Here is a 24,580-nt window from a genome sequence, read left to right on the forward strand (position 1 = left end):
ATTTCTTAATAAATTATTTGATAGTAACTAGCTACCGCTGGGCATTTCTCGAATAGGAATTTCCTAGTTATTTTCTACCCGTGTACAGAAATTCATCAAGAATTATCCGGTAGTTAAATTTAGCACAATGATGTGCAAACTTTCACATTATTAAACTATTGAGCTGAATGTTTCCGAAAATGTTTAATATAATTACTATTGTCGTTAAACTTGCGTTGACATACGCTGCATTCGTAAGGTTTCTGGCCGGTATGTATTTTAGAATGTCTATTCAAAGACCCTTTCTCGCTAAACTTACGCAAACAAACATTACATTCGTAAGGTTTCTCGCCCGTATGTTTTCTCAGATGCTTAATCAAATTACCATTTTGACTGAACCTTCTTGGGCACATATTGCATTGATAAGGGTTTTCGTTCGTATGTTTTCTATAATGAGTCCTTAAATTACTTATTTGGTTAAACCTCCGTTGGCAGACGTTGCATTCGTAAGGTTTCTCACCGGTGTGTTTCCTTAAATGTATGATTAAATTACTGTTATGGTTAAACCTACGTTGACAAACACTACATTCATATGGTTTCTCGCCTGAATGCACTTTATAATGCCTATTAAGAGAGCCCTTTTCACTATATTTACGCAAGCAAATATTACATTCGTAAGGTTTCTCACCGCTGTGTGTTCGCAAATGTATTTTTAAATTTCCTACAAACTTAAACCTTTGATTGCAGATATTACATTCGTAAGGTTTCTCGCCACTTTGCGTCTTCAAATTTCTCAGCGTTTCTTTTTCCCTAGCTTTCTTTGTTGCCTGTCGTTTCTGAGCTCCTGTTAACAATAATGTGTTGCATATATAAATGTGTTACATTTTTAATTAAAAAGTTTGTTTATGTATTAAGAAATAAATGAAATAATGTGACTGCTTTCGATCTTAAAAACTTATGTGTGAAATAGCATATATAAAGTGGATTACTTACTTAAGTAATAGAATCCATATACTAATATGTCATTAACTTTGAATGCTATAAAAATATTGATTTTGCAAAGTAAACTGACCTTTTCTACCCAACGCATATGATTGTTTCTCGCTTGAATCATCGGTGTCGCTGCTTTCGGCTGTAGTGTATGCATCGGAGTCATTTCGTGTGGAAACTGAAAATAATAACGTTACTACTTAATTTAAAATATTCTTGAAAAGAAATACTTCCATTTCCATCACGAGCCCGTGTAAATAGGGTCGTACTTTATACCGAACCTGTACCACACCGAATTAGTACGACAAAAATTTTCGTGCCCGTTTCAAGAGCATCATATACTCGTATATGCGACCAAAAACCACTGATTGTAAAGTGTTACACAAAAGTATCGCGGTGAAAGGATTAAAAAACTTTTTTTTAAATTAAATTTTAAATATTTCGAAGATATATTCAGATAAGTGGACAGGATCATCTAACATCCCTATATTATACATTATGTTACATGCAATTATATGTATATATAAGCGTAATAGATGCCTGCACTGCTATACAAAAAAATACTAGTCATATTTTTTAGTAATATTTTTTTATTTGTATCGGATGGGACAAAATATTTATTATTTTGTTTATTATTAACAAAATATGGAGTCCTCTTAATAGTTTGTATGTTTAATAAATTTTACTGAACATGATATATATATAATTTTATAGAAAATAAAAGATACCTATTTTACTCGGACAAAATATGCCAGAATAAATAAAATATGATATACCATTAGGCTCCTCACATTCCATAGCTGTGGTCTCCGACATGTCAGGGTAGCAGAAATGATTCAGGGGTGATATGCAGTATGATGTGGACATAGATGTGCTGGCCATGGGGTCTAGCATTGCCACTGATTTTGGAGAGATCTGAAATTAAAGGTCAAATAGACCTTTAAAACTGAAGTGGTTGTGGTGTAATGGTTAAGACGCCTGCCTGTGCTATTTATCCTACTCGTGCCATATGAGTTTGTATACCAATCTGACTCATATATAGTATTTTTCATAGACCACCACTTGCTTCCGGTGAAGGAAAACATCGTGAGATAACTTGCACACTGGTGGACAGTTCACTAGTGTGTATGCGACTGCCTGCCACTAGACGGCGGTGAGTAGTCGCAAAAGTCATGTCAGATGCCTTTAGGCGATTTGAATAAAATCTAACGCCAGTGTTAGTGATAACACACATGATATGATGATGACTATAGTATAACCAGGTAGTATAGTATCTTTCTTCCAGCCGAACAAGTACTAAAGCAATTTTTGTATTAGATTTTATATTTATTATATTGTTCAGTCACCACCTCTATATTTCACTATCTCATCTTCACATCTTCAAGGTATCATTCGCGTCTGTGACGCCGCGTACCCTGTAAAAAAACAAACTTAAAATTCTGATTATCATAATAATCAGAATTTTACGTCAATTCTCCTTGGGAATACTGTTGTTATCTACTAGCTACCATAAGTTATGTACTATAGTCTCTTTTTATGATATCTGGAGAGGGGTGATGACGCAAAGGCAGACATAATACCAAATAAAATGGAATTTCCCCATGAGGCTGGCATAGTCGCACCAAGCAACTGAAGAAATAGATATCCGCGAAAGGATATGGTGTGGTACTATTTAGAGTGGAACCAAATTGAATAATTACCTCCATATATCTTTGTAGTATTTCGGTGAGCACATTGTTAGCTTTGATCGAAGTTATAATCATATTATAACATTTGTTAAGCTGAGCATAGCAGATGTAACAGATTGCTATGGGTCTAAGGTCTGCATGCAACTGGAACACAATGTATAAACTCAATTTAGAAGCAGTGAAAAAGAGAGATAAAATATATACAATGGGCAAAATTTTTGATATTCGGCAGTGCTTTTAATGTTAGAGTAATGTATCAAAACAAAAAAGAAAAATAAATTGTCTATTTGCAACTGGCATCTGTGTTTCTATTAGGTTATGAACCCAGTCCATATATTTAGTTGTTTTTTTCAAAATAGGGTTTAGGGGGAGGGGCAAGCTTTTCTTTTTTAGAAAAGTATAGTTTTGGAATTTTTTTTTAAATTGCAGTTTGCAGTCAGATTGCAGTTCGGCATTAGTGACCTTTTTCGGTACCTAATACGACAAATTAGAAATTTCCCAATATATGCTTACCGGCACATTAGTTAGTTTCTCATAAACTCCATGTAAAGGAGTGTTCACAATAGAATACAAGTTTAAGTTGGACGCCAAACACATCCTGCACACAGCCATGTTATTGGTATGATTTTTGAGACGCGATTGCTCTACGAAACGAAAATTGGAAGGAAAATTCTATATGTTATTGCATTCATTACATATAAAATAAAAACGAATTAAGTAAAAAGAAAAAAAACTAAATCAAATTTATATTGCCGTATTGACATGACATTTTAAACACAATGATTTTTTTTTTGCATCGGCATTTCGATGTTGAGATCACAGAGTACATTTTTATACACATGTCATGTTGAGATGGATTTTACTTTGCGCAGCGTCGCTGTACGTTCCTCATAGGGCATATTATGCGAAGCTCAGCACAGATGGCGCTACTGGTACAAATAAGGTACACAAACATTGTCAACGGAGGCAAAAAGCGCCAATTTTCAATATTGTTGCAGATTTACGACCAAAAATACTTTCTACGCAATCGTGGTGCGAGTTTCAAGGAAAAAGGTAGGATATAGTGGATTATACTTAAAATAATAACACTTTTTTAGGTTATGTTCTGCATTATTTGTTCAACTGTGGTCATAAACTGATATATAAACTTGATTTTGACTGAAGATCTTACCTGTATGAAGTCCACATTTTAATAAGTATTCACGTGTTAAGTGTTCCGAGTTTCTTTTCGACCGTTTACTGGCTCGTGAGGCGTATACCACCCATAGTTTTCGAAGTTTTTTTATCTTATGGAAAACGATTTTTCCCAATATTTCGGCACCCGAATATGCTACATAGTTGTATATTTTCACAAACGAATGCTTACATAATGAAAGGATTAATAAAGTACTCTAAAATAAAAGTTTTCATCTACATAGCAAAAGGCGGTAAAGCTTTTGTGTACCTAACATACAGTGCTGTAATCTATGTATACACCTAGTATAGGTTACGTAGAATACTAATAACATGGACGAGACGAACAAGAACAATAGTTTTTAGTTGTAGTATGTATTTCTATAAATAACCTAAACATGAATAACTTGAATAACTAAATCTCAAACTAAACAAAGATATACAACCAAACACACTATAATTATAACCTTGGTTACATATTTGAAGACGGAGAAAAAGAAATGACACTGTCTGTCTGTCTTTTGGTCTTGTGCTAAGTTGTCCTAAGGTCTTGTCAGTAGGTACTCCGTACGTACCTACCATGGAATTCGTATGTACTCCTTACATAAGTACTTACTAAGTCCATGGTACCTGTTACCTATATATCCATGTTTGTCACACAGTTAAACTAGGGGGCTGTCACTGTCACCATAGGCTGTCACATAGATATGAGAGGTATCTACCTACCAAAGCGATGCGAGCAGAGTAGGGATGGGCAAATGGGAAAAAAAGTATCGATATATATGTATATTTATCGTTACATTTTTGAAATAATAAAAAATATCCATAATTTGATATATAGATATTTTCTTAGTCTTTTCCTTTTCTTTCGAAAAATATATCGAATTTACTCTTCCTTTTTTTTGGAAATCGGATTGGAAAAATATATCGATTTTGATACGAAATTGATATCCTGAAATAAATATCGAAAATCGACATATCGCTGGAAAAAATATCCTTGATTTATATAGATTTTCTGAAAAAATATCGATATTTTGATATATCGATATTTTTGCTCATACCTAGAGCAGAGCACAGAGAGAGTACTTTTTTTATGATGTGAGCGTCTGATCAATTTTATAGACATAATTTCGATATTCTCTTCCACTTGTTTGTGTTAAGTCAGCCTGATACTTACAACTTCGTATTACTTAGTGTAGTGATATAAAATATTCCATGTGGAATTAAAGGTATTATATATTCTACATGTCTAGAAATGCAATGACAGTGGACCTATGTATAAAAGTTTTTCGGTGTTTGTGCAAAAGGTTATATTAAATATATTAAAATGCAGTGCGCCGTTATAGGATGCTCAAACCCACATAATGGATGTAGTGAAATTAGTTTTCACGCGTAAGTAATAATACAGTAAACAATTAAACTTGAACTAACACAATTGGTTGTTGTGTGCTTTGTCGTAACCATGGTCGTAACACTACATTTATAAACATTTTAATTTGTTCTATACAGTTTAACGTCAGATACGTAATTCTAATATCCACAGAGTTCCCAGCAATGTGCACGAGAGAGAAAAATGGCAAAATGTTATTGACACTAGTAAAATTGACAGTATTACGTATGTCTGTTCTTTACACTTCAATTACGACGATGTTCTTGCGTCTGGACAACTGAGGGCAGGCGCCGTTCCTAAATTGTTATTGGTAAGATAGAAAATTACAAGTAAATAAATAAATAATAAATATATTAGGACAAATCACACAGATTGAGCTAGCCCCAAAGTAAGTTCGAGACTTGTGTTATGGGATACTAACTCAACGATACTATATTTTTATAACATATACATATATAGATAAACATCCAAGACCCGGGCCAATCAGAAAAAGATCATTTTCCATCGTGACCCGACCGTGGATTGAACCCGGGACCTCTCGGTTCAGTGGCAAGAACTTTACCACTGCGCCACCGAGGTCGTCAAAGTCATTGTTAAATTTTGGTATGGGTAGGATAGAAAATTACATTGCCGTCTGTAATCAATTCCTGGAAGTTAAATTTCATCTAGCTCAGCTTGTTGTAAATGGTTGAAATTTCCCAAATCGCTTCAGTTTCCATGACAATTCTTTAACGTAAGCATCTAGGATATGACAGCATTCATATTCTTCAACAGTTTGCAGTCGGATATGATAACAACAATAATGGTAAGCCCTTCTGGTTCATGATAACTGGGACCAACACTGTACAAATGGGTTTTGGCATTTCTTCTCAGCAGTGGTTGTTCTGAATGTACCCAAATGCCAGTAGTTTGTAGCTTGTGAGGAATTACTATTTAATATAAAAATTGACATGAAAAAGTGCCTGTGAAGGTTGTAATTTCTGAATAAATGTCTTGAATTTGAATTTATGATTTTATTTCGATGAATTTAATGCAACAAGATCATTGTAACATGAAAAATGTATCACAAATAATATAGTAACATAACATATTTTTTTACTAATTAATTTGCAAACCCTGCTATGTGAGAAGTTATTATTATGTAAATAATAAATTTTAATCCTACATAAATAAATAAATAAATATATTAGGACAAATCACACAGATTGAGCTAGCCCCACAGTAAGTTTGAGACTTGTGTTATGGGATACTAACTCAACGATACTATATTTTTATAACAAATACATATATAGATAAACATCCAAGACCCGGACCAATCAGAAAAAGATAATTTTCCATCATGACCCGACCGGGGATCGAACCCGGGACCTCTCGGTTCAGTGGCAAGAACCTTACCACTGCGCCACCGAGGTCGTCAAAGTAGATGTAGTAGAGATTTTATCAAACTCAATGAGAATATAGTCAATACACATTCGGTCAACAGTTTCAAGAAGATTACATAAAATCTCCAAACAAAACACACACACATCTGGCAGGAAGCAGAGTACAGTAGAGTGCTCCTATATTTCTCTTGAGGTTGTTGTCGAAACAACTTCATTCTTAAATTAACTGCTTTTGTATGTTATAAGAGAAATATAATATTCTTTCTTTTCAGTTCTGTCGTATATGCTTAGCTGTTGGGAGAAAGCTGTATGACATGAAAACCAACGCTTTGGGCAAAGCTTATGAAGAACTCACAGGCCTTACGGTAAGTGTATTGTACTGGCCCACAATCAACTATTACATAACAACACAAATGGTCCAGTTTAATTTAGGAACATAATATGAATCGTATTATAAAATTCAATTCAATTGTTTTGGGTACGGGGTCTGCTTTTATAAATAAATAAATATATATTATGACAAATCACACAGATTGAGCTAGCCCCAAAGTAAGTTCGAGACTTGTGTTACGGGATACTAACTCAACGATACTATATTTTATAACATACACATATATAGATAAACAACCCAGACTCGGGCCAATCAGAAAAAAATTATTTCCATCATGAGCCGACCGGAGATCGAACCTTTAACCGACCGAGCTTTACCACTAAGCCACCGAGGTCGTCAAAATTTATTTGCACAAAATAAACTATAAGTGGTGTCAATTATATAATTTTTCGTAAATTATCTCATTGTCCCAGCTGTCTCGGTCGTCCAGCATCCCACACTTGTTGTGCTGGGAGTGTGCCCAGCGCGCTGTCAGCGGTCGCCGGCTGCGGCAGACCGCACGCCAAGCGCAGCAGCTGCTGTTAGCCGCACAGCGACGACGCGGTGATATTGTGAGTGGATTGTTTTAGCTCTGTTACTAGCTATATGTGGCGTTCCAAGCGGTTAGATACCGCTTGAGTGGTATTGAGTTAAGGCTGTATTCAGATAGTTAAATAGTTGTTGATAATCTATATAAATAAATAAAATAAATAAATAATTATATTATGACAAATCACACAGATTGAGCTAGCCCCAAAGTAAGTTCGAGACTTGTGTTATGGGATACTAACTCAACGATACTATATTTTATAACAAATACACATATGGATAAACATCCAAGAACCGGGCCAATCAGAAAAATATCATTTTCCATCATGACCCGACCGGGGATCGAACCCGGGACCTCTCGGTTCAAAGGCAAGCACTTTACCACTGCGCCATCGAGGTCGTATTATTATTACAAAGAGGTAAGCGTTTGTGAGTTTGTATGTTTGAGGCGGGTAATCTCCGAAACTACCGAACCGATTTAAAAAATTCTTTCACCATTAGAAAAGTACATTATCCAAGATTGCTATAGGCTATATTTTATCTCAAAATTCCCACGGGAGCGAAGCCCCGGGCAACATCTAGTATGGAACAATTAACTTTATTCACATTTATTGTGATTATATTAATTTTCAAAGTTCACACTTGCAAAAATCAAATTGTTGGGAAACAGACATTGAAAGTTTAAAATTTAATAGTAAAAGTTGAATTTAATACTAAACGTACAATTGCAATTTGCTCACGTTGTGTACATAATTTAGGTACATTTATTGTAGGAAAATGTAGCATAATGCATGTTGTATTAAAATTTAAAATCAATTAAAATAGCAAAAATGAAAATTTTCCACCTTTTTTTTTTTTCACGAAAACTCAAATATTTCCGAAATAGAATCTGCCCAGTCTTCTTCATAGTCGTATTCCTCATGGCTGAGGGTCGTGGTTGTTACGTGGAATGAAACACACACAACATTGCTTTCTCCATTTCACACACAAGTCAATAAGAATCAACCAGTGTGCAGGTTTCCTCACGATGTTTTCCTTCACCGGAAGCAAGTGGTAGATGATGAAAACTATACTATATATGAGTCAGATTGGTATACAAACCCATGTGGCACGAGTAGGATTTGAACCTGGGACCTTTCGATCCACAGGCGGGCGTCTTAACCATTACACCATCACCGCTTCAGCCCAGTACAGGCATCCTTTTGTATTGGAACGACACATTTGCGTGATGTAATAGTCTCAGTCGACGGCGCCGGCTGCAGCTGGCCGCGCTGCTACGGAAGATCGTGAATTGATTGTTTTAGTTTTTTTTTTTATAGGCTAAAATTCAAATTCAAATCATTTATTCAGAAATTAGGCCTTCACAGGCATTTTTTCACGTCAATTTTTATATTAAATAGTAATTTCTCACAAGCTACAAACTGCTGGTATTTCGGAACTACCGCTGCGCTGAGAAGAAATGCCGAAATAAACTCAACTTTTTGTAAAAACATTTTCAAATTGATTTTAGTAAAATTGATATTGTGTCTCATGTAGTCATTCAAACTGTTTCAGCTCACAACAGACAGTATATTAAGCATAGACCGTTTACAAAACAATCTAACAAGTACACTAACACATAAAGGTACAACCCACGATGAATTCGATTTAATAATACAAGAAGACGACGAGAACACAGATATAAAACTAGACGCTTACGTAGTTTTAAAAGACAATGTGGTTGCTGACGATATCAAAGAGGAAATAAACTTTTCCGACAATTCCATAGACGAGAGGAGCGTTTCGCCAGAATTATTCACCGCAGTAAACAATATAGTAGTTGAACCGGCCGAAATCAAAACTGAAGTAACGCCAAAGACAAAAGCTAAAAGTGACAGGCAGCTTGGAATGAAACAGAAAAGGAAAATAAATAAAGATCCGATAAAAGTCGACAAACTCAAATTGAGAGGGAGTAGATTGGACGAAACGATATTTGAAATTACGAATTTGAATGTGGAAGAGCAGCGCAAGGAAATTGATAAAAGGAAGCTGTCTTTGAATTTCAAGAATTCTCAGTACAAATGCTTGATATGTTACAAGGGATTTGGCGAAGAAGGATCTTATACTTTGCATATGTATAAACATTCTGATGTAAGTATGTCTTCATCTATCCATACTAATATTATAAATGCGAAAGTCTGTATGTCTGTCTTCAAATATCAACCCTCAATTGATTATAATGGGGGGTGAAAGTTTGTGTAATTTATGTGGGAAAACCGCGGGCAAAAGCTAGTTTAGTATATATCTGTAGTTAATTTGAAGGATATAGAATTAGCTCTCTCTCTCTCTCTTTCTCTGCCAAAAGAAAAGCGAAAAACACGCCTCTTCAGGTCAACGGGTGTTAAAACTAGGTGTGCTCGGATTTCAAGCTAGACTGAGTCGACCGCACTAGTGAACGAGTAGCAGCTGCCGAATTGTTCACCTTTCTGGTGAAAAATGGTATCGGGGTCAACGAACTTCCAAAAAGGCGGGTGTTACATTTCACATTTGAGTTAATTATTATGATATTATGGCTATTTCATAACTTTAAACAAACATTTCATATATATATATTTTTATAATTATTGTTGATTGCCCACGAAATAAGGATCAGTTAGATGTTAAATCCGACGTCAGAATCAGGCCAATGTGGATTTTTTTTTACTTAGACTGTCGTATGTCAAAAAGGTTGTCTATGACGGACCGCGCAGGATTTGTCTATGAATTGTTTTGTTTTACATGTCTTTTATACAATTACTAGCGGCCAGACCAGTCTTCGCTCTGGTATAACCATAACAAATACATAAACCTTCCTCAGTAATAGCACTATCTTTAAAAAAAAACTGTTGTGTAATTTTCAAGATTAGGGACAGGTAGATTGAGTGTGCCAACACTGACGTCAGATTTTATTCAAGTCGCCTAAAGGCATCTGACATGACTTTTGCGACTACTTACCGCCGTCTAGTGCTTGGTAGTAGCATACACACTAGTGAACTAAACTGTCCACCAGTGTGCAGGTTTCCTCACGATGTTTTCCTTCACCGGAAGCAAGTGGTAGTCGATGAAAACTACCAGGGACCGGATAAGCCGTTCGTTGGATTAATCCATTGAAAAGCTTTCCCATATTCTTGTGTAACCTGTTCAATGGCTAACCCAATCCAATGACTATCCCATATGGTGAGGCTAAACCTTTCAAATGATTTCCCATATGATATGGCTAACTCTTTCGAAGGGATAACCCGTTCGTTATAGCGCTTACCCTGTTTGGCTTACCCCTTAAATGCCTGCGGGGGGAGAGGGGTGTAGTTTTCATCACACCCCGCTCCTGCGCAAATTTGCATAGCTCCGTGTGAGAAGAGCCTAAAACACACGAAACGACACATTGAATCGTGTAAATTATAACGCACCGCTTTACCGCACGCGCTTAGTAGGTATATATTGCGCATTGCAATTTATTCAAATTAAGACCGTATTGTCTGAGCTTAAAGCATAAATTAGCCTGCTATCTGAACGGGTAACCCATTGGTATGACTTTCCTCAAAGAAAGGGTTTTGTAGTCGTTGATATAGCGCTTACCAAAGCAAATTGAACGGGTTACAGCACCGAACGGCTTTCGAAAGCAAACCCATTCCAAAAACCCCTTCAAAACCCGTCAAAGGGATAGCGGTCCGGTCCCTGAAACTAACTACTATATAATAAATCAGATTGGTATACTCATATGGCTCGAGTAGGATACGAACCTGAGACCTTTCGATCCACATGCACAGAGATCGATACTATGTTGTATTATTGTGTGAATGTTTGTTATCATTATTTTGTGTTGTGGTGTATAATTATTGGCAATAAATTTTCATTCATTCATTCATCCATTCATTCATTCATTCATTCATTCATTCATTCATTCATTCATTTATTCATTCATTCATTCATGTATGTTATTTTAGAAAGCTGGCTTAAACGAATGCGATATATGCAAGATAAGGTTCGTGTTGGCGCGTCACCTGAAGAAGCACATTATGGACTGTCACGCGCAGAAATATGTCTGTAGGTCTTGTCCGTACACGACCACCAGAATGTGAGTGCTTGAATGTTTATTTATTCATTCGTTTTATAATGTTTTCTTTATTTATGTAATAATCATTAGTACAGTCAACAGCACATCGACATATACAAATTCATTGCAAACCGGCCGCTGTTACCGCGCCATAGAGGTTCGTGCAGAGTAACTTGTTGTGCTGTTGACTGTACATATAAATTTGTGTTTAAAATATGTTAAACATGTTTTACGGACTATGCGCATGCGAATATCCGCACTAATATTATACATGCGAAAGTCTGTCTTGTCTGTTCCGCTTTCACGGCTAAACCGCTGGACCTGTTTTGAAGAAATTTGTAAGGCATGTAGGCTATTTTTTCAAAATTAAACCCCCAATTGGCTATAATGGGGGCTGAAAGTTTGTATGAAAATCATGTCTATTCCGCTTTTTGCAGAGAAATTCACGCGGGCGAAGTCGCTGGCATAAACTAGTAAAAAAAAAAATAGAGATCTAGTAATAAATAAATGAGGAGCTTGCTATCTGAGTACGAAATAACAAAATAACAAAAAAATAATTTATACTAAGGTTGTAAAATTAAAAAAATATAAACAAAGACTTTTTTGTGTAATTATATTACCCATATTATATATTTAAATAAAACCATTTTATTATTTACTAGCTGCGCCCCGGGAATTCGCTCCCGTGGGAATTTCGGGATAAAAAGTACCCTATGTGTTATTCCAGGTTATATTCTACCCGTGTACCAAATTTCATAACAATCCCTCCAGTAGATATCGCGTGAAAGAGTAACAAACTTATAGACAGACATATTCGCAAACTTTCGCATTTCTAATATTAGTAAGATCAGTTTTTAAATCTAAATCAGATATTTCATATACATATAACATTCCTGCTTGACGACCTCGGTGGCGCAGTGGTAAAGTGCTTGCCACTGAACCGAGAGGTCCCGGGTTCGATCCCCGGTCGGGTCATGATGGAAAATGTTATTTTTCTGATTGGCCCGGGTCTGGGATGTTTATCTATATATGTATTTGTTATGAAATATAGTATCGTTGAGTTAGTATCCCATAACACAAGCTTGGAACTTAGCTTGAAGCTTGGGGCTAGCTCAATCTGTGTGATTTGTCCTGATATATTTCTATTTCCTGTTATAGACCATTAATTTATATTTCCAAACAGAAACTCTGCGAAAAGTCACGAGAATTTCCATAAAGGCACCGTATATTGTTGCCCGCACTGCTCCGAGCTGTTTCAGTAAGTTATTTGTACCTACAGGGCTACTGGCATCTAACGCATAACCTTCCAAAGGCGCATAAGGTAGGTTTTTTAAAGTTTTAATGTCGTTTCTATAAAACGTTAACTCTATGTTCGATTCTGCTACATAACGCTACTGCACTGTCTCGTGTTGCTTGGCTATTACGTAGAGTTAACATGTGTAGAATCGCAAATTAGATTGTATTCTTTTTATATGAAAAAAAAAAACTACGAATCCCGAAAAGTCGTAGAGTAAATGTTGCTTGTTTTGATGTACCCAAGTAGTCTTTAAGAGGTTTTGCGTTTGATACCAGTGACCCTGTATATTAGTGGCTCGTCTTGACTTCGCTCGGTTACGATTACGATTACGATCTCGGTTACGATTAATAAGATTTACGTGTAAAATTTATTATGGTATTACACAATTTATCGCGTTCATACAGACAGATTGATAGTGGGACGGACTTCCTTATATAATACGTAGTGATTTCTGTCTCTTGCTGTCTCATCTTCGTGTGATCTCGGTCGCGTCCACCTCTGTGGCGCTTGAGGCCCGGGGTCGGCATAAAAAAAAATCCTTTCAATTTCGAAGATTTGTCGCTTTTTTTTAAAGTTTATTCAAAGAACTACAGAAACACACACATAAAAAAAAAGTAAAAAAATAGTGTAATTTTTGTGACCGGCCGTCTGCCTAACGTCAAACAGCTTTGGAAAGGCGTTGTTTCCTATCAGCTGCCAATTCCAATCTTTGTTTTGTATTGGAACAACGGCAATAAAGACCAAGTGCCAGCCGCCATAAGGTCCCTTTTGATTTTGACGACCACAAATTTTGCTGTGCTGAAGCACAGCTAAAAAGTCATCGATGGCGCAGTGGTAAAGTGCTTGCCTCTGAACCGAGAGGTCCCGGGTTCGATCCCCGGTCGGGTCTTGATGTAAAATGATCTTTTTCTGATTGGTCCGGGTCTTGGATGTTTATCTATATATGTATTTGTTATAAAATATAGTATCGTTGAGTTAGTATCCCATAACACAAGCTTGGAACTTAGCTTGAAGCTTGGGGCTAGCTCAATCTGTGTGATTTGACATATTATATATTTATTTATTTAAACTTGTTATTTATGTCATAATAGGAAAATATCGACGTATATGTCCCATGTGCGAATCAAACACCCGTCTGAGTTCGTGTGCGCTCTGTGCGGGTACTCCTTCGTGAGCCAGAAGGGAGTGCAGATGCACACGAAGCTCAAACACCGCCTGCACGACCGAACGGTACGTCAATGTCATGCGGGGAAAATAACCTGTTTGTTATTCGATTTGAACTGGCCGGATAGAAATACCTATTGTAAAAAATAAAATGTTCTTTTTCACTTTTAGCTTAATTAGGTTTCGATTTCACGACTATACGGTACGTCAATTTCGTACATGGAAAATACAATAAAAAATAATTTGGTATTCGGATTCAACTGGCCGGTTAGAAATATAAAAAAAAAACTGTTCTTTTCACGTGTTGTGTGTAATACATGTTTCACTCAAATATGGATTGCACGACCACACGTTTTTTTACGTAAATTTCGTACAGGGAAAATAAAAGTGTTCGTTATTCGAAATTAACTGGCCGGTTAGAAACAATAAAAATTAATTACGGTTAGATAATCGATTCTTAATTCAAATCAAACTGGCTACCCGCGACTATACTCGCGTGTTATAATCACAGGTGTTTGTATATAATAGATTTAATTGGCGTTAGGGCTCTATTTTTTTATTTGGATACTCCTTGTGAAAGCTTTAGTTACGTCCATGTTTTTTGTTTCGTGTCTTGTATGAATGAAGTGAAAGTGAATGTAATTCGACAGATACCCGAAGACGGGCCGATGTGTGAGCCGTGTGGCATCCGCTTCCAGAATGAGACAGCGCTAGAGAAACATCGGCTGTTGTCGCCCAAACACACGTGAGTTGCTATCTCTTTCTCTCATCGTCGCGTGTACAAATATAAATACAATCTGTGGGCGAAGCGCTGGTTTGCCTTAAAATTTCACTTCTCACCATCGTATAATGAGACACAGCGAACTAATCACATTGCGCCCATCGTGACGCAACGACAACCACACAGCAATATGTTTGAGGCGGGTAATCTCCGAAACTACCGAACCGATTGCAGAAATTCTTTCACCATTAGGAAGGTACATTATCCAAGATTGCTATAGGCTATATAACTCAATATTCCCATGGGAGCGGAGCCCCGGGCAACATCTAGTTGATTAGATATAAAGTGAGTAACTATTCTCACTATTATTACTAAACAATACCCATAACACAAGTCTCGAACTTACATTGGGGCTGACTCAATCTGTGTGATTTGTCCTTGTATATTTATTTATTAATACAATTTGGGTTTTCAAACACCGTAAGTAGTGATAATGTCTTGCAGGTTAAAAGCCCCATTGATAAGGCGCCGAGGTCAGTACAGAACGCGCAAAGTGGACGAACAAAATGGCGCAATTTCTGAGGGACCCATATGCTGCGAACAGGTGAGAAATAATAAATAACACGCAGAGAATCGCTTTGGGCGTATTTGCGTTTGATACCAGTAACCCCAAAACCTCCTAAAGACTACTTGGGTACATCAAAACAAGCAACTTTTATTCTACGAGTTTTCGTGATTCGTAGTTTTTTTTTTTTTCATATAAAAAAATACAATCTAATTTGTTATTCTACACATTTTAACTCTATGTAACAGCCGAGCGACAGTACAGTAACGTTATGTAGCGGAATCGAACATAGAGTTAACGTTTTATAGAAATGACATTAAAATAAAAAAAAGAAATGTTGTATTTATTACGTTTCGTCAAAAGTGGAACAAAAGATGTTATGTCTCTATACGGTCATAGTTGACGGTGGTTTTCTACAAAAAAAATATATATGTATATATAAAAGTTGTAATTTCAGTGCGACGAAAAGCTGCCGAACGCAGTGCTCTACTTCCAGCACTTCCGCCGCGCGCACCCCGACAAGAACCGAACCAACTTCCCGAGCCGCGTGCGAGTGAGACCGCAGTCCATGTGCGAGGTGTGCGGCAAGATGTTTCAGGTTAGAGCAATACAAAAAAGTTTTTTGCAAGAAGTGACATTTGCCCCCGGCTCCCGACGAGGGAACACCTCAACGGTATAAAAAAAAAAGTTTTTTGCAAGAAGTGACATTTGCCCCCGGCTCCCGACGAGGGAACACCTCAACGGTATAATAGTTCTAGAATAGCGAAAAAAAGCAATGTTTGTTCGACAGCTACATTAAATATTACGTTTATGGTGATGACTTCTTAATAAAAGTTGTTAAGAAATCTGGATTCTTTATGTGGGTCGAGTTAATTTTTATAATTTCATTATTTTTTCCAAATGGACTTTCCAACCAAGTTTAAATCTTCGTATTTAGATCCAGCCGCATTGTTACAGGCTATGAATTATCATAGTGATCCTAAATATATCTAAAATAGTTATATCTAGATTATTTGCTTTTTTTTTTACAATTCTCTGACCTTAAATATAACTAGATAAATTATGATTACAACGAACAACAACGAGTGTCGAAAAAACACTCAACACAATTTATAACACGCCTCTTTTTGCGTCGAGGGTTAAAAACTAGTCTGTTTCAGAGCCTGGCTCTGCTAGTGGACCACAGTCACACGCACACTAACGAGAAACAGTTCTCGTGCGCACAATGCAACAAGAGGTTCCAGCGGAAGTACCGTCTCGTGCAACACCTGAAGTTGCATCAGAACACGAAGAAGACATACGTGTGCCCGGATTGCGGGAAGCGGCTCAGCTCCAAGTCCAACTTGAACAGACATTCGTATGTGAGTGTAAACGATTTTTACGAGATTTTATTATGTGACACGAGTCGTAAAAGTACTTAGTACACTTCTATATTATTAGTATGAAGAGGTAAGCGTTTGTGAGTTTGTATGTTTGAGGCGGGTAATCTCCGAAACTACCGAACCGATTTCAAAAATTCTTTCACCATTAGAAAGGTACATTATCCAAGATTGCTATAGGCTATATATTATATTATATACTTTTTATCTCAAAATTATCACTGAAGCGAAGCAATAAAATTGTTACAAAACATTATAATATTTTTTTTTTTCAAAATATTAATAAAAAAATCAATTCAATTATAATTAATCAATTAACAAATAATGATTATTGAAATCGCCTATTTGATAATTATTATTATTATTTGCGAATAGTTTTTTCCCCATACAACACAAACTGGGACTAAAAATCTAAATTTAATAATTTCTCCACACTATGAAAAACATAAAAGTAATATGTATGTAATAAATTTAATTTCAATTTTTCAACATGTCCTCCAGACTCACACGAATCTGAGGCCATTCCAGTGCGAGATGTGCGGGAAAAGCTTCAAACACGCGAGTCAGCGGCGGGAACACATCCAGTACGTGCACATGAAGAAGCCCTGGCCGAAGAGGAATCGAGGAGAGAGGCAGACGGTATGCGATTATATTCTTCATATAAATATATGCAGGGTCACTGGTATCTAACGCATAACCTCCCAAAGGCGCATAAGGTACATAGAGGCTTTTGTCTAAACTGTAATAAATACAACACTTTTCCTTTTTTTTGTTTTTAATGTCGTTTCTATAAAACGTTAACTCTATGTTCGATTCCGCTACATAACGCTACTGTACTGTTTAGTGTTGCTTGGCTATTACATAGAGTTAACATGTGTAGAATCGCAAATTAGATTGTATTGATTTATATGAAAAAAAAAAACTATTTTTTATATGAAAAAAAAAACTACGAATCACGAAACGTCGTAGAATAAAAGTTGCCTGTTTTGATGTACCCGAGTAGTCTTTAGGAGGTTTTGCGTTTGATACCAGTGACCCTGTATATTATATTATCATATATAAATAAAGAAATCGTATTTCTCATAGCCGTGACCATTTTGTGGAGCGTAACGCACACGACTTTCTAACATCTAATTACATGTGAATGATAAAACTGTTTTATTTTACAACTATTGTTTTCCGGGATGAATACAAATGCGAAAGTAAGTTTGTTTGTTACCTCTTCACGCTCTATCTACTAATTTTGCATACATGTTGTTTGAAGTATGGAGAAGGACATATAACTGTTCCTGTGGGAAATTGTCGCGGATGAACCCGCGAGCAAAAGCTAGTTTGCCCATAATTAAAATGACGTGTATATTCTCGAGTAATGTGACGACCTCGGTGGCGCAGTGGTAAAGTGATCGCCTCTGAACCGAGAGGTCCCGGGTTCGATCCCCGGTCGGGTCATGATGGAAAATGATCTTTTTCTGATTGGCCCGGGTCTTGGATGTTTATCTATATATGTATTTGTTATAAAATATAGTATCGTTGAGTTTGTATCCCATAACACAAGTCTCGAACTTACTTTGGGGCTAGCTCAATCTGTGTGATTTGTGCTAATATATTTATTTATATTATTTATTCTCACAGGTGCCACAGCAAGAAGCGAGCGACGAAGAAAGATACCAGATTTTCGGGGGTTTAGAATAAAATAACTTTAAATTGTAATATACAATGTGTAAATATATGAATAGTTACAAGTAATCAGCACTGTATTATTACTCTACTGCCCGTCCCGGCTTCGCTCGTGTAAAAACATAACATTTTAGGACAAATCACACAGATTGAGCTAGCCCCAAAGTAAGTTCGAGACTTGTGTTACGGGATACTAACTCAACGATACTATATTTTATAACAAATACATACATAGATAAACATCCAAGATCCGGGCCAATCAGAAAAAGATCATTTTCCATCATGACCCGACCGGGGATCGAACCCCGGACCTCTCGGTTCAGAGGCGAGCACTTTACCACTGCGCCCCCGAGGTCGTCACTATATGTACAAGGTGTTTGGTCAATGGTATTTAAAGCCGTGACAAGCCCATACCCCGAGGGTCATGTGAGTTGTATGGTGATGAAAAAAAAATATATCTTGTAACATTTTTTCCATATAAAAATAAAAAAAAACAATATTTATTTTTCTGTAGTGACATCCCCTAATTCTAGAAAAGGACAGCAAAACGTGGTGTATTGCCGTCCTACTTGACACCACCCGCAAAACGTCCGTTAAAACTCCTTTTAAGTTATAGTCTCCTAGTACAATTCAAACTTTTGCCTCAAAATGTTTCGAAAACATACCTAATTTTCCTTTGAAACAAACATACAAACATCATCGTAATCTACACTACGTACACTACTAATTAGTGCAAAAAACAAACAAAAACAAAACAAAGTTTGTTTCGACACGACGACAATTTGATATAAAACATCACGTCATAACACGTCGGCGTTTCTGACACGTTTCTCAATCGACTGATGATAGGTAACTACTTCCGGCAGTCCAGGATTCCAAAATGTCTGTCCGCCTAGTACCTATTTAGAGTTCCTCGCGCTAAAAGTGAAAGAACCATAGGTTTGTGTGGTTCTTCCCCAGCCGTGTCAGAATTTTGCTTACTTTTTCTTCTACTCTTCGCAGTGTATGTTGTTAGACCATCATTGCTAAAACCACTTTTCGAGATTACTCTAAAATGCAGCACCGTGTGAACAAGTAATGGCAAAATAAATACTCATACCATACCATACATCGCGATACTTAAGATTTTCTTTTAAATTATTAACATCAATAATGATTGATTTTATTCATTGAAAAACGTAAACAACAAACTACAAAGATTTCACATGAAACTTTTTTATGAGTAGGTAATAATAAAACATACAGAACCATGGAATCGACACTAAAAATAATAGACAATACTTCATTCCATCCATCTCTTTCTATCTTATTTCTTTCACATTCACACACGCACCTATTTCTTTCTAAGATGAGAGATATTTTAGAGTGAATTTCACGAACGCCGCCGTGTTTATTAAAATGTACCGTACACAGTAATCAATGTAATTATCCTATTTTATAAATAAGTAAAGTACTGGTACAATGTTAATTTTATAAATGATCAATTAAAAAAAAAATGCGATTCTAATGAAACGCTTGAATTCGAATCCTTCTCGTAGCGTAACACATCAGTTTGTATAGCAATAGTTGTCTAAATGTTTTCAGAGACCCAACACTTGCTTCCGGCGAAGGGAAACATCGTGAGGAAACCTGCACACCGGTTGATTATTAACTTGTGTGTGAAACGGAGAAGGCAATGGCAAACCATTCCATTTATAGTGCCATAAATGTGTGTGTGTGTCTCATTCCACGTAATGACTACGACCCTCAGCCGTACGACTATGAAGATAAAAATCAACGTAAGACTGAATCACTTTATTTTGTAAATAATACTTCTAAGGCGCATACACAATAAATATAATTATATTATGTACATTTTTGTTTAAAATATAAAAGCTGAGTTTACATTATTGTATAACGGAGATCAGTTTTGGAAAGGCATAAAATGAAGTTATTACAGAAGTAAAACTTAGAAATACGTATGGTAGACTAGCTGCGCCCAGGGGCTTCGCTCCCTGTGGGAATTTCGGAAGTACCCTGTGTTATTCCAGGTTATATTGTACTCTTGTACTAAATTTCATAACAATCCGTCCAGTCGATTTTCGTGATAAACAAACATACATCCTCACAAAATATAATAAAATTTAAACGTATATTTTTCTATTATATATTTATTTTATTGTATGCATTGAATCGCAACTTTATATAGGTATATAACGCAAATAATTTAAAAAAGTAGAGGAAAAAGTAGGACAGCAGATCTTGGGCTTCAACGCATTACTGTTGGGAAAGAAACAAGGAATATTTTCAGATGAGAGACTCGTTTAGTTTTGTATTATTTGTAAACAATTAAAATTTGCTAAAAACGAAACAGCATAGTTACAATCTTATCCAGTATTAAATATACAAATTAAATAAAATATATTCAGGCAATATATTGTCCGGAATGAATTATTTTAATTTGGGATTTTATTAAAAATATGTGGCTTCTTTTATCTATACTATCATTATAAAGAGGTAAGCGCTTGAGGCGGATAATCTCAGAAACTACCGCATCGATTTCAAAAATTCTTTCGCCATTGAAAAGGTACATTATCCAAGATTGCTATAGGCTATATTTTATCTCAAAATTCCCACGGGAGCGGGGCCCCGGGCAACGTAGAATATGACGTGTTTATTATCCAATTTAATCCCAAGTCCAAACACAAACCCAACTAATCGATGGGCCGGCCTGTTTGGGAATAAACTGAGTATTACTGGACGTAATGTGAACGTGATTATTTCTGCAAAATGCATCTTTATTACAAAATAAATATCATAATAATTCTACTTCACACTTGATATTGTTGATATCATACACAATATAACTACTTCAGTATATTCTACGTACACACACATACTAAAAAAAAATTTTAAATCACAATCTTATAAAAATGCGAGTCTCGCGTATAATTAACATTCGTCGCAGAATGGGCATTTCGCAAAACGTGCACATCTAAAATGATACACTCATCTCCATAAAAATAAATGATTTTGATATTTTTTTTATGCAGGCTCAACACTGTCGTCGAACAGTTTGCCAAACTTTACATTGCTGGTGTTTCATTGCGGTTAATAAAAGCACTCATTCACATAGGCGTCGTGTCTGAGTTGGGCGACAGTGCGGAGCTGGGATAACGTATTCCGTGTGTATCATATTGCATTATAGTAGTAAAAACCAATGCGTTCTTTTGCCCGTTCCGTCCGCGATGTGCATTCTGCATCAAGTGTTCATTTTGGGAAATGCACATTTTACATTTTGCGTCAAGATTAAAAAATGCATTGTCGAATTGTCATATGAATTTGTAATACAAAAAACTTACAAATTACTGATTTCACGTAAGTATAAATATATTTTAATATCTGAGATCAATATCTTGTGAGACTTATTTGAGATTCTAAGGGGTCTTTCACAAGGGCGTATCATTTGCTTTGAATAACAATTCCGCATTGTCGAGTTTTGATCTTATCCTTGTACATATAAAGCATAAAATTGTGCCTAAGTAATGATAATAGCTCTTCTCGTAGTCTGCGTAGCACGGTTTCAATGGGACTTAGATTTCCCATCCACAATTCTAAATTTTTCTCTAAATCTTTCTCTGTTCAAGCTGTTCGACTTTGGAATGCTCTACCCCTTGATATCCGTAATGCACGTACTCTGACCAAATTTAAACTACTTGCCAAGTCATATTATCTTTCCACTATCTCCTAACTTGTTTATTTTTCTTATTTATTTGTATGTTTAGGTATTTTTTTTACAAATTTATATCAATATTTATATATTATATGTATATGTATGTGTGTATATTATGTGTTAGTTTATTTTATTTACTGCGCCAACGCCTCTCTCCATTATCGTTTCCTCTCACCCCAAGGTTGAATGGAAGAGATCGCTTTAGCGATAAGTCCGCCTTTGTGACTTTTATTTGATTTTTCTATGGTTCTTTTTTTGTTAATTTCGCTTTTGGTGCAATAAAGAGTATTGTGTATTGTATTGTAAAATTGCAGAATTAATGCAAAAAAATATTCGTTCGACAATTTTGAGTACTATATATATACTATAATATGGAATTCTGAATCGACGTAAAAATGACGCTTGATAATTAATTTACTGTCCAAGGATTTATTTTACATAATTTCAATAAAATAATAAAACATATTAATGACATTCATTTGGTCAAGCGTGTTTCAGCCGCCAAATTTGTTTCAAGTTAATAGTAGTTATTGGTCAAGTAGATTTACCACTAGTGTCGGATTTTATTCAAGTCGCCTAAAGGCATCTTACATGACTTTTAAGACTGTCTATGATTTTGATTTAAAACCTTGGTTTCCTTGGACAGAGTAATAATATATATAACTAATGAAATTCACTAGCATTTTCTTAATTTAAAATTTCTACAAATTTAAGAAATACTTGTAGAAAATACCGATTAATCGACTTCAGAGCGCCGTAGTCGTCTACGTCGCCACAACTCAATTTTCCACGGTTATCGCACTAATAAAATAACATTTATCTGAACTAGGATCAATTTCGGCACGATGTTATTAGTATTATAAGCGAACTGTATGCCTAACTATGTAATTTTTTCCGAATAAAGTTTTTTCTTTCTTTTTTAATATTGTCGTATATGCAACTGTCGTCACAACATCTTCCCCGGTTATCGCACTAATATTGTCATACGTAAACGTCGCCACAACTCACCTCTCCACAGTTAGGTATCGCACTAAAATTTTCCACTGTTATCGCACTAATATATCGCGCACGAAAATCTCGCCACAACTCACTTTTTCACTGTTATCGCACTAATGCACTAATGCACTAAAGTTGTTGCATATGCAACTGTGTCGTCACCGTATATCTACTATTATATATATATATGTCATGTTTTTTTTTTATTGTGCTAAAGAAAAGTTTTTTCTTTTTTCACGTCGGGAGGACTCAGTCCTCCATAGTGACGGCGCACTTCTGCCAGTCGTCGCGAGCGCGCGCGCGCGCACGACGCGGCCAGGGCTTCTTGAGGTGCACGTGGTCCGCGTGCGCGCGCTGCTCGCCCGCCGTCGTGAAGCACTTGCCGCACGACTCGCACTTGAACGGCTTCAGCCCGGTGTGGATCTGAAACGGGGGGGCATTGACAACTTCCAAATGTGCCAAGCTCGGCGCAGATGGCGCTACTGGTTTGTACCAGTAAGGTACACAAACATTGCCAATGGAGGCAAGAAGCGCCAATTTTCAATATTGTTGCAGATTTACGACCAAAAATACATTCTACGCAATCGTGGTGCGAGTTTAAAGGAAAAAGGAAGGACTGAGTGGATTGTCCTGAAAATAATAACACTATTTTAGGTTATGTTCTGCATTATGTGTGTGTATGTACTGTGGTCATAAACTGATATAAACTTGATTTTGACTGAAGATCTTACCTGTACAAAGTCCATATTTTAATAAGTATTCACATGTGAAGTATTCCGAGCTTCTTCGACCGTTTATTGGCTCGGAAAATTTTACAGCGTGAGTATTCAAAGTTTTTTTTCTTATGGTAAACGATTTTTCTCAATATTTCGGCACCCGAATATGCTACATTGTTGTATATTTTCACAAACGAATGCTTACATAATGAAAGGATTAATAAAGTACTCTAAAATAAACGTTTTAATCGACATAACAAAAGGCGGCAAAGTTTTTGTATACCTAACATACAGTGCATGTATATATGTGCAGTTATACCTCAAGATGTATGTATTAATTTATTAATATTATGTACGACTAGACCCGACCCGGCTTTGCTCGAGTAAAAACATAATAAATTATACACCTGAACCTTACTCACGCATCACTCCTGTCTATTGGAGAAAACCGCATGAAAATCCGTGCAGTGTAGTTTTTTTAGTTTATCGCGAATTGACAGACAGACAGACCGAGTAGAGGACTTTGTTTTATAATATGTAAGGATGCTATTAGCTTTTGCCCGCGGCTTCGCCCGCGTTCAAATCGTGCGATTCTAAGCAACGTATCGCGATGAAACCCATACTAGATTTTAAGTTAGATCAACCGCATTCTATACATAACTGAATCTATGTATAACTGAAAATTACTTCCACAGAAGTGTCTTGGAATATAGCAACAGGAATCATTCTATCTATTGGTGAAAACCTCATCAAAGGAACA

General features: G+C 36.2%; 3 protein-coding genes and 1 non-coding gene across 6 annotated transcripts in view; 1 reads left to right on the top strand and 3 right to left on the bottom strand.

Annotated features, from left to right (window-relative positions):
- On the bottom strand, positions 1-23,193 carry LOC128681944 (zinc finger protein 239-like). 2 transcript variants are annotated; one of them, XM_053766292.1, is made up of 5 exons: positions 23,117-23,193; positions 2,670-2,801; positions 1,746-1,884; positions 1,052-1,147; positions 1-823 (listed from the first exon to the last, which is right to left on the bottom strand). In XM_053766292.1, exons 2-5 carry the CDS (start codon positions 2,730-2,732, stop codon positions 156-158), a joined length of 966 nt encoding a protein of 321 aa, XP_053622267.1. In that variant the 5' UTR covers positions 2,733-2,801; positions 23,117-23,193; the 3' UTR covers positions 1-155. The 2 variants fall into 2 exon arrangements, with proteins under 2 accessions (XP_053622267.1, XP_053622266.1); XM_053766291.2 differs by lacking the exon at positions 23,117-23,193 and adding an exon at positions 3,171-3,497.
- LOC128681941 (zinc finger protein 883-like) lies at positions 4,892-18,465 on the top strand. 2 transcript variants are annotated; one of them, XM_053766285.2, is made up of 14 exons: positions 4,892-5,222; positions 5,374-5,530; positions 6,875-6,967; positions 7,407-7,544; positions 9,076-9,651; positions 11,484-11,614; positions 12,777-12,851; positions 13,982-14,120; positions 14,705-14,799; positions 15,280-15,379; positions 15,798-15,938; positions 16,501-16,701; positions 17,221-17,358; positions 18,352-18,465. In XM_053766285.2, the coding sequence occupies exons 1-14, from the start codon at positions 5,158-5,160 to the stop codon at positions 18,409-18,411; spliced, it is 2,109 nt and encodes a 702-aa protein (XP_053622260.1). In that variant the 5' UTR covers positions 4,892-5,157; the 3' UTR covers positions 18,412-18,465. The 2 variants fall into 2 exon arrangements, with proteins under 2 accessions (XP_053622260.1, XP_053622261.1); XM_053766286.2 differs by having other exon boundaries at positions 4,892-5,059.
- On the bottom strand, positions 7,849-7,921 carry TRNAQ-UUG (transfer RNA glutamine (anticodon UUG)). The gene has a single exon. It is a non-coding gene; the product is annotated as a tRNA-Gln (tRNA).
- LOC128681938 (zinc finger protein 724-like) overlaps positions 20,176-24,580 on the bottom strand; it is a 23,070-nt gene continuing 18,665 nt past the window's right edge. The window contains exon 16 of the mRNA XM_053766275.1: positions 20,176-23,527. Within this exon, the coding sequence (XP_053622250.1) occupies positions 23,354-23,527 (174 nt within the window). The 3' untranslated portion in view covers positions 20,176-23,353. The remainder of the gene's footprint in view (positions 23,528-24,580) is intronic.

This window comes from Plodia interpunctella, chromosome 29 (assembly GCF_027563975.2).
Source record: "Plodia interpunctella isolate USDA-ARS_2022_Savannah chromosome 29, ilPloInte3.2, whole genome shotgun sequence".
Classification (NCBI taxonomy): domain Eukaryota; kingdom Metazoa; phylum Arthropoda; class Insecta; order Lepidoptera; family Pyralidae; genus Plodia; species Plodia interpunctella.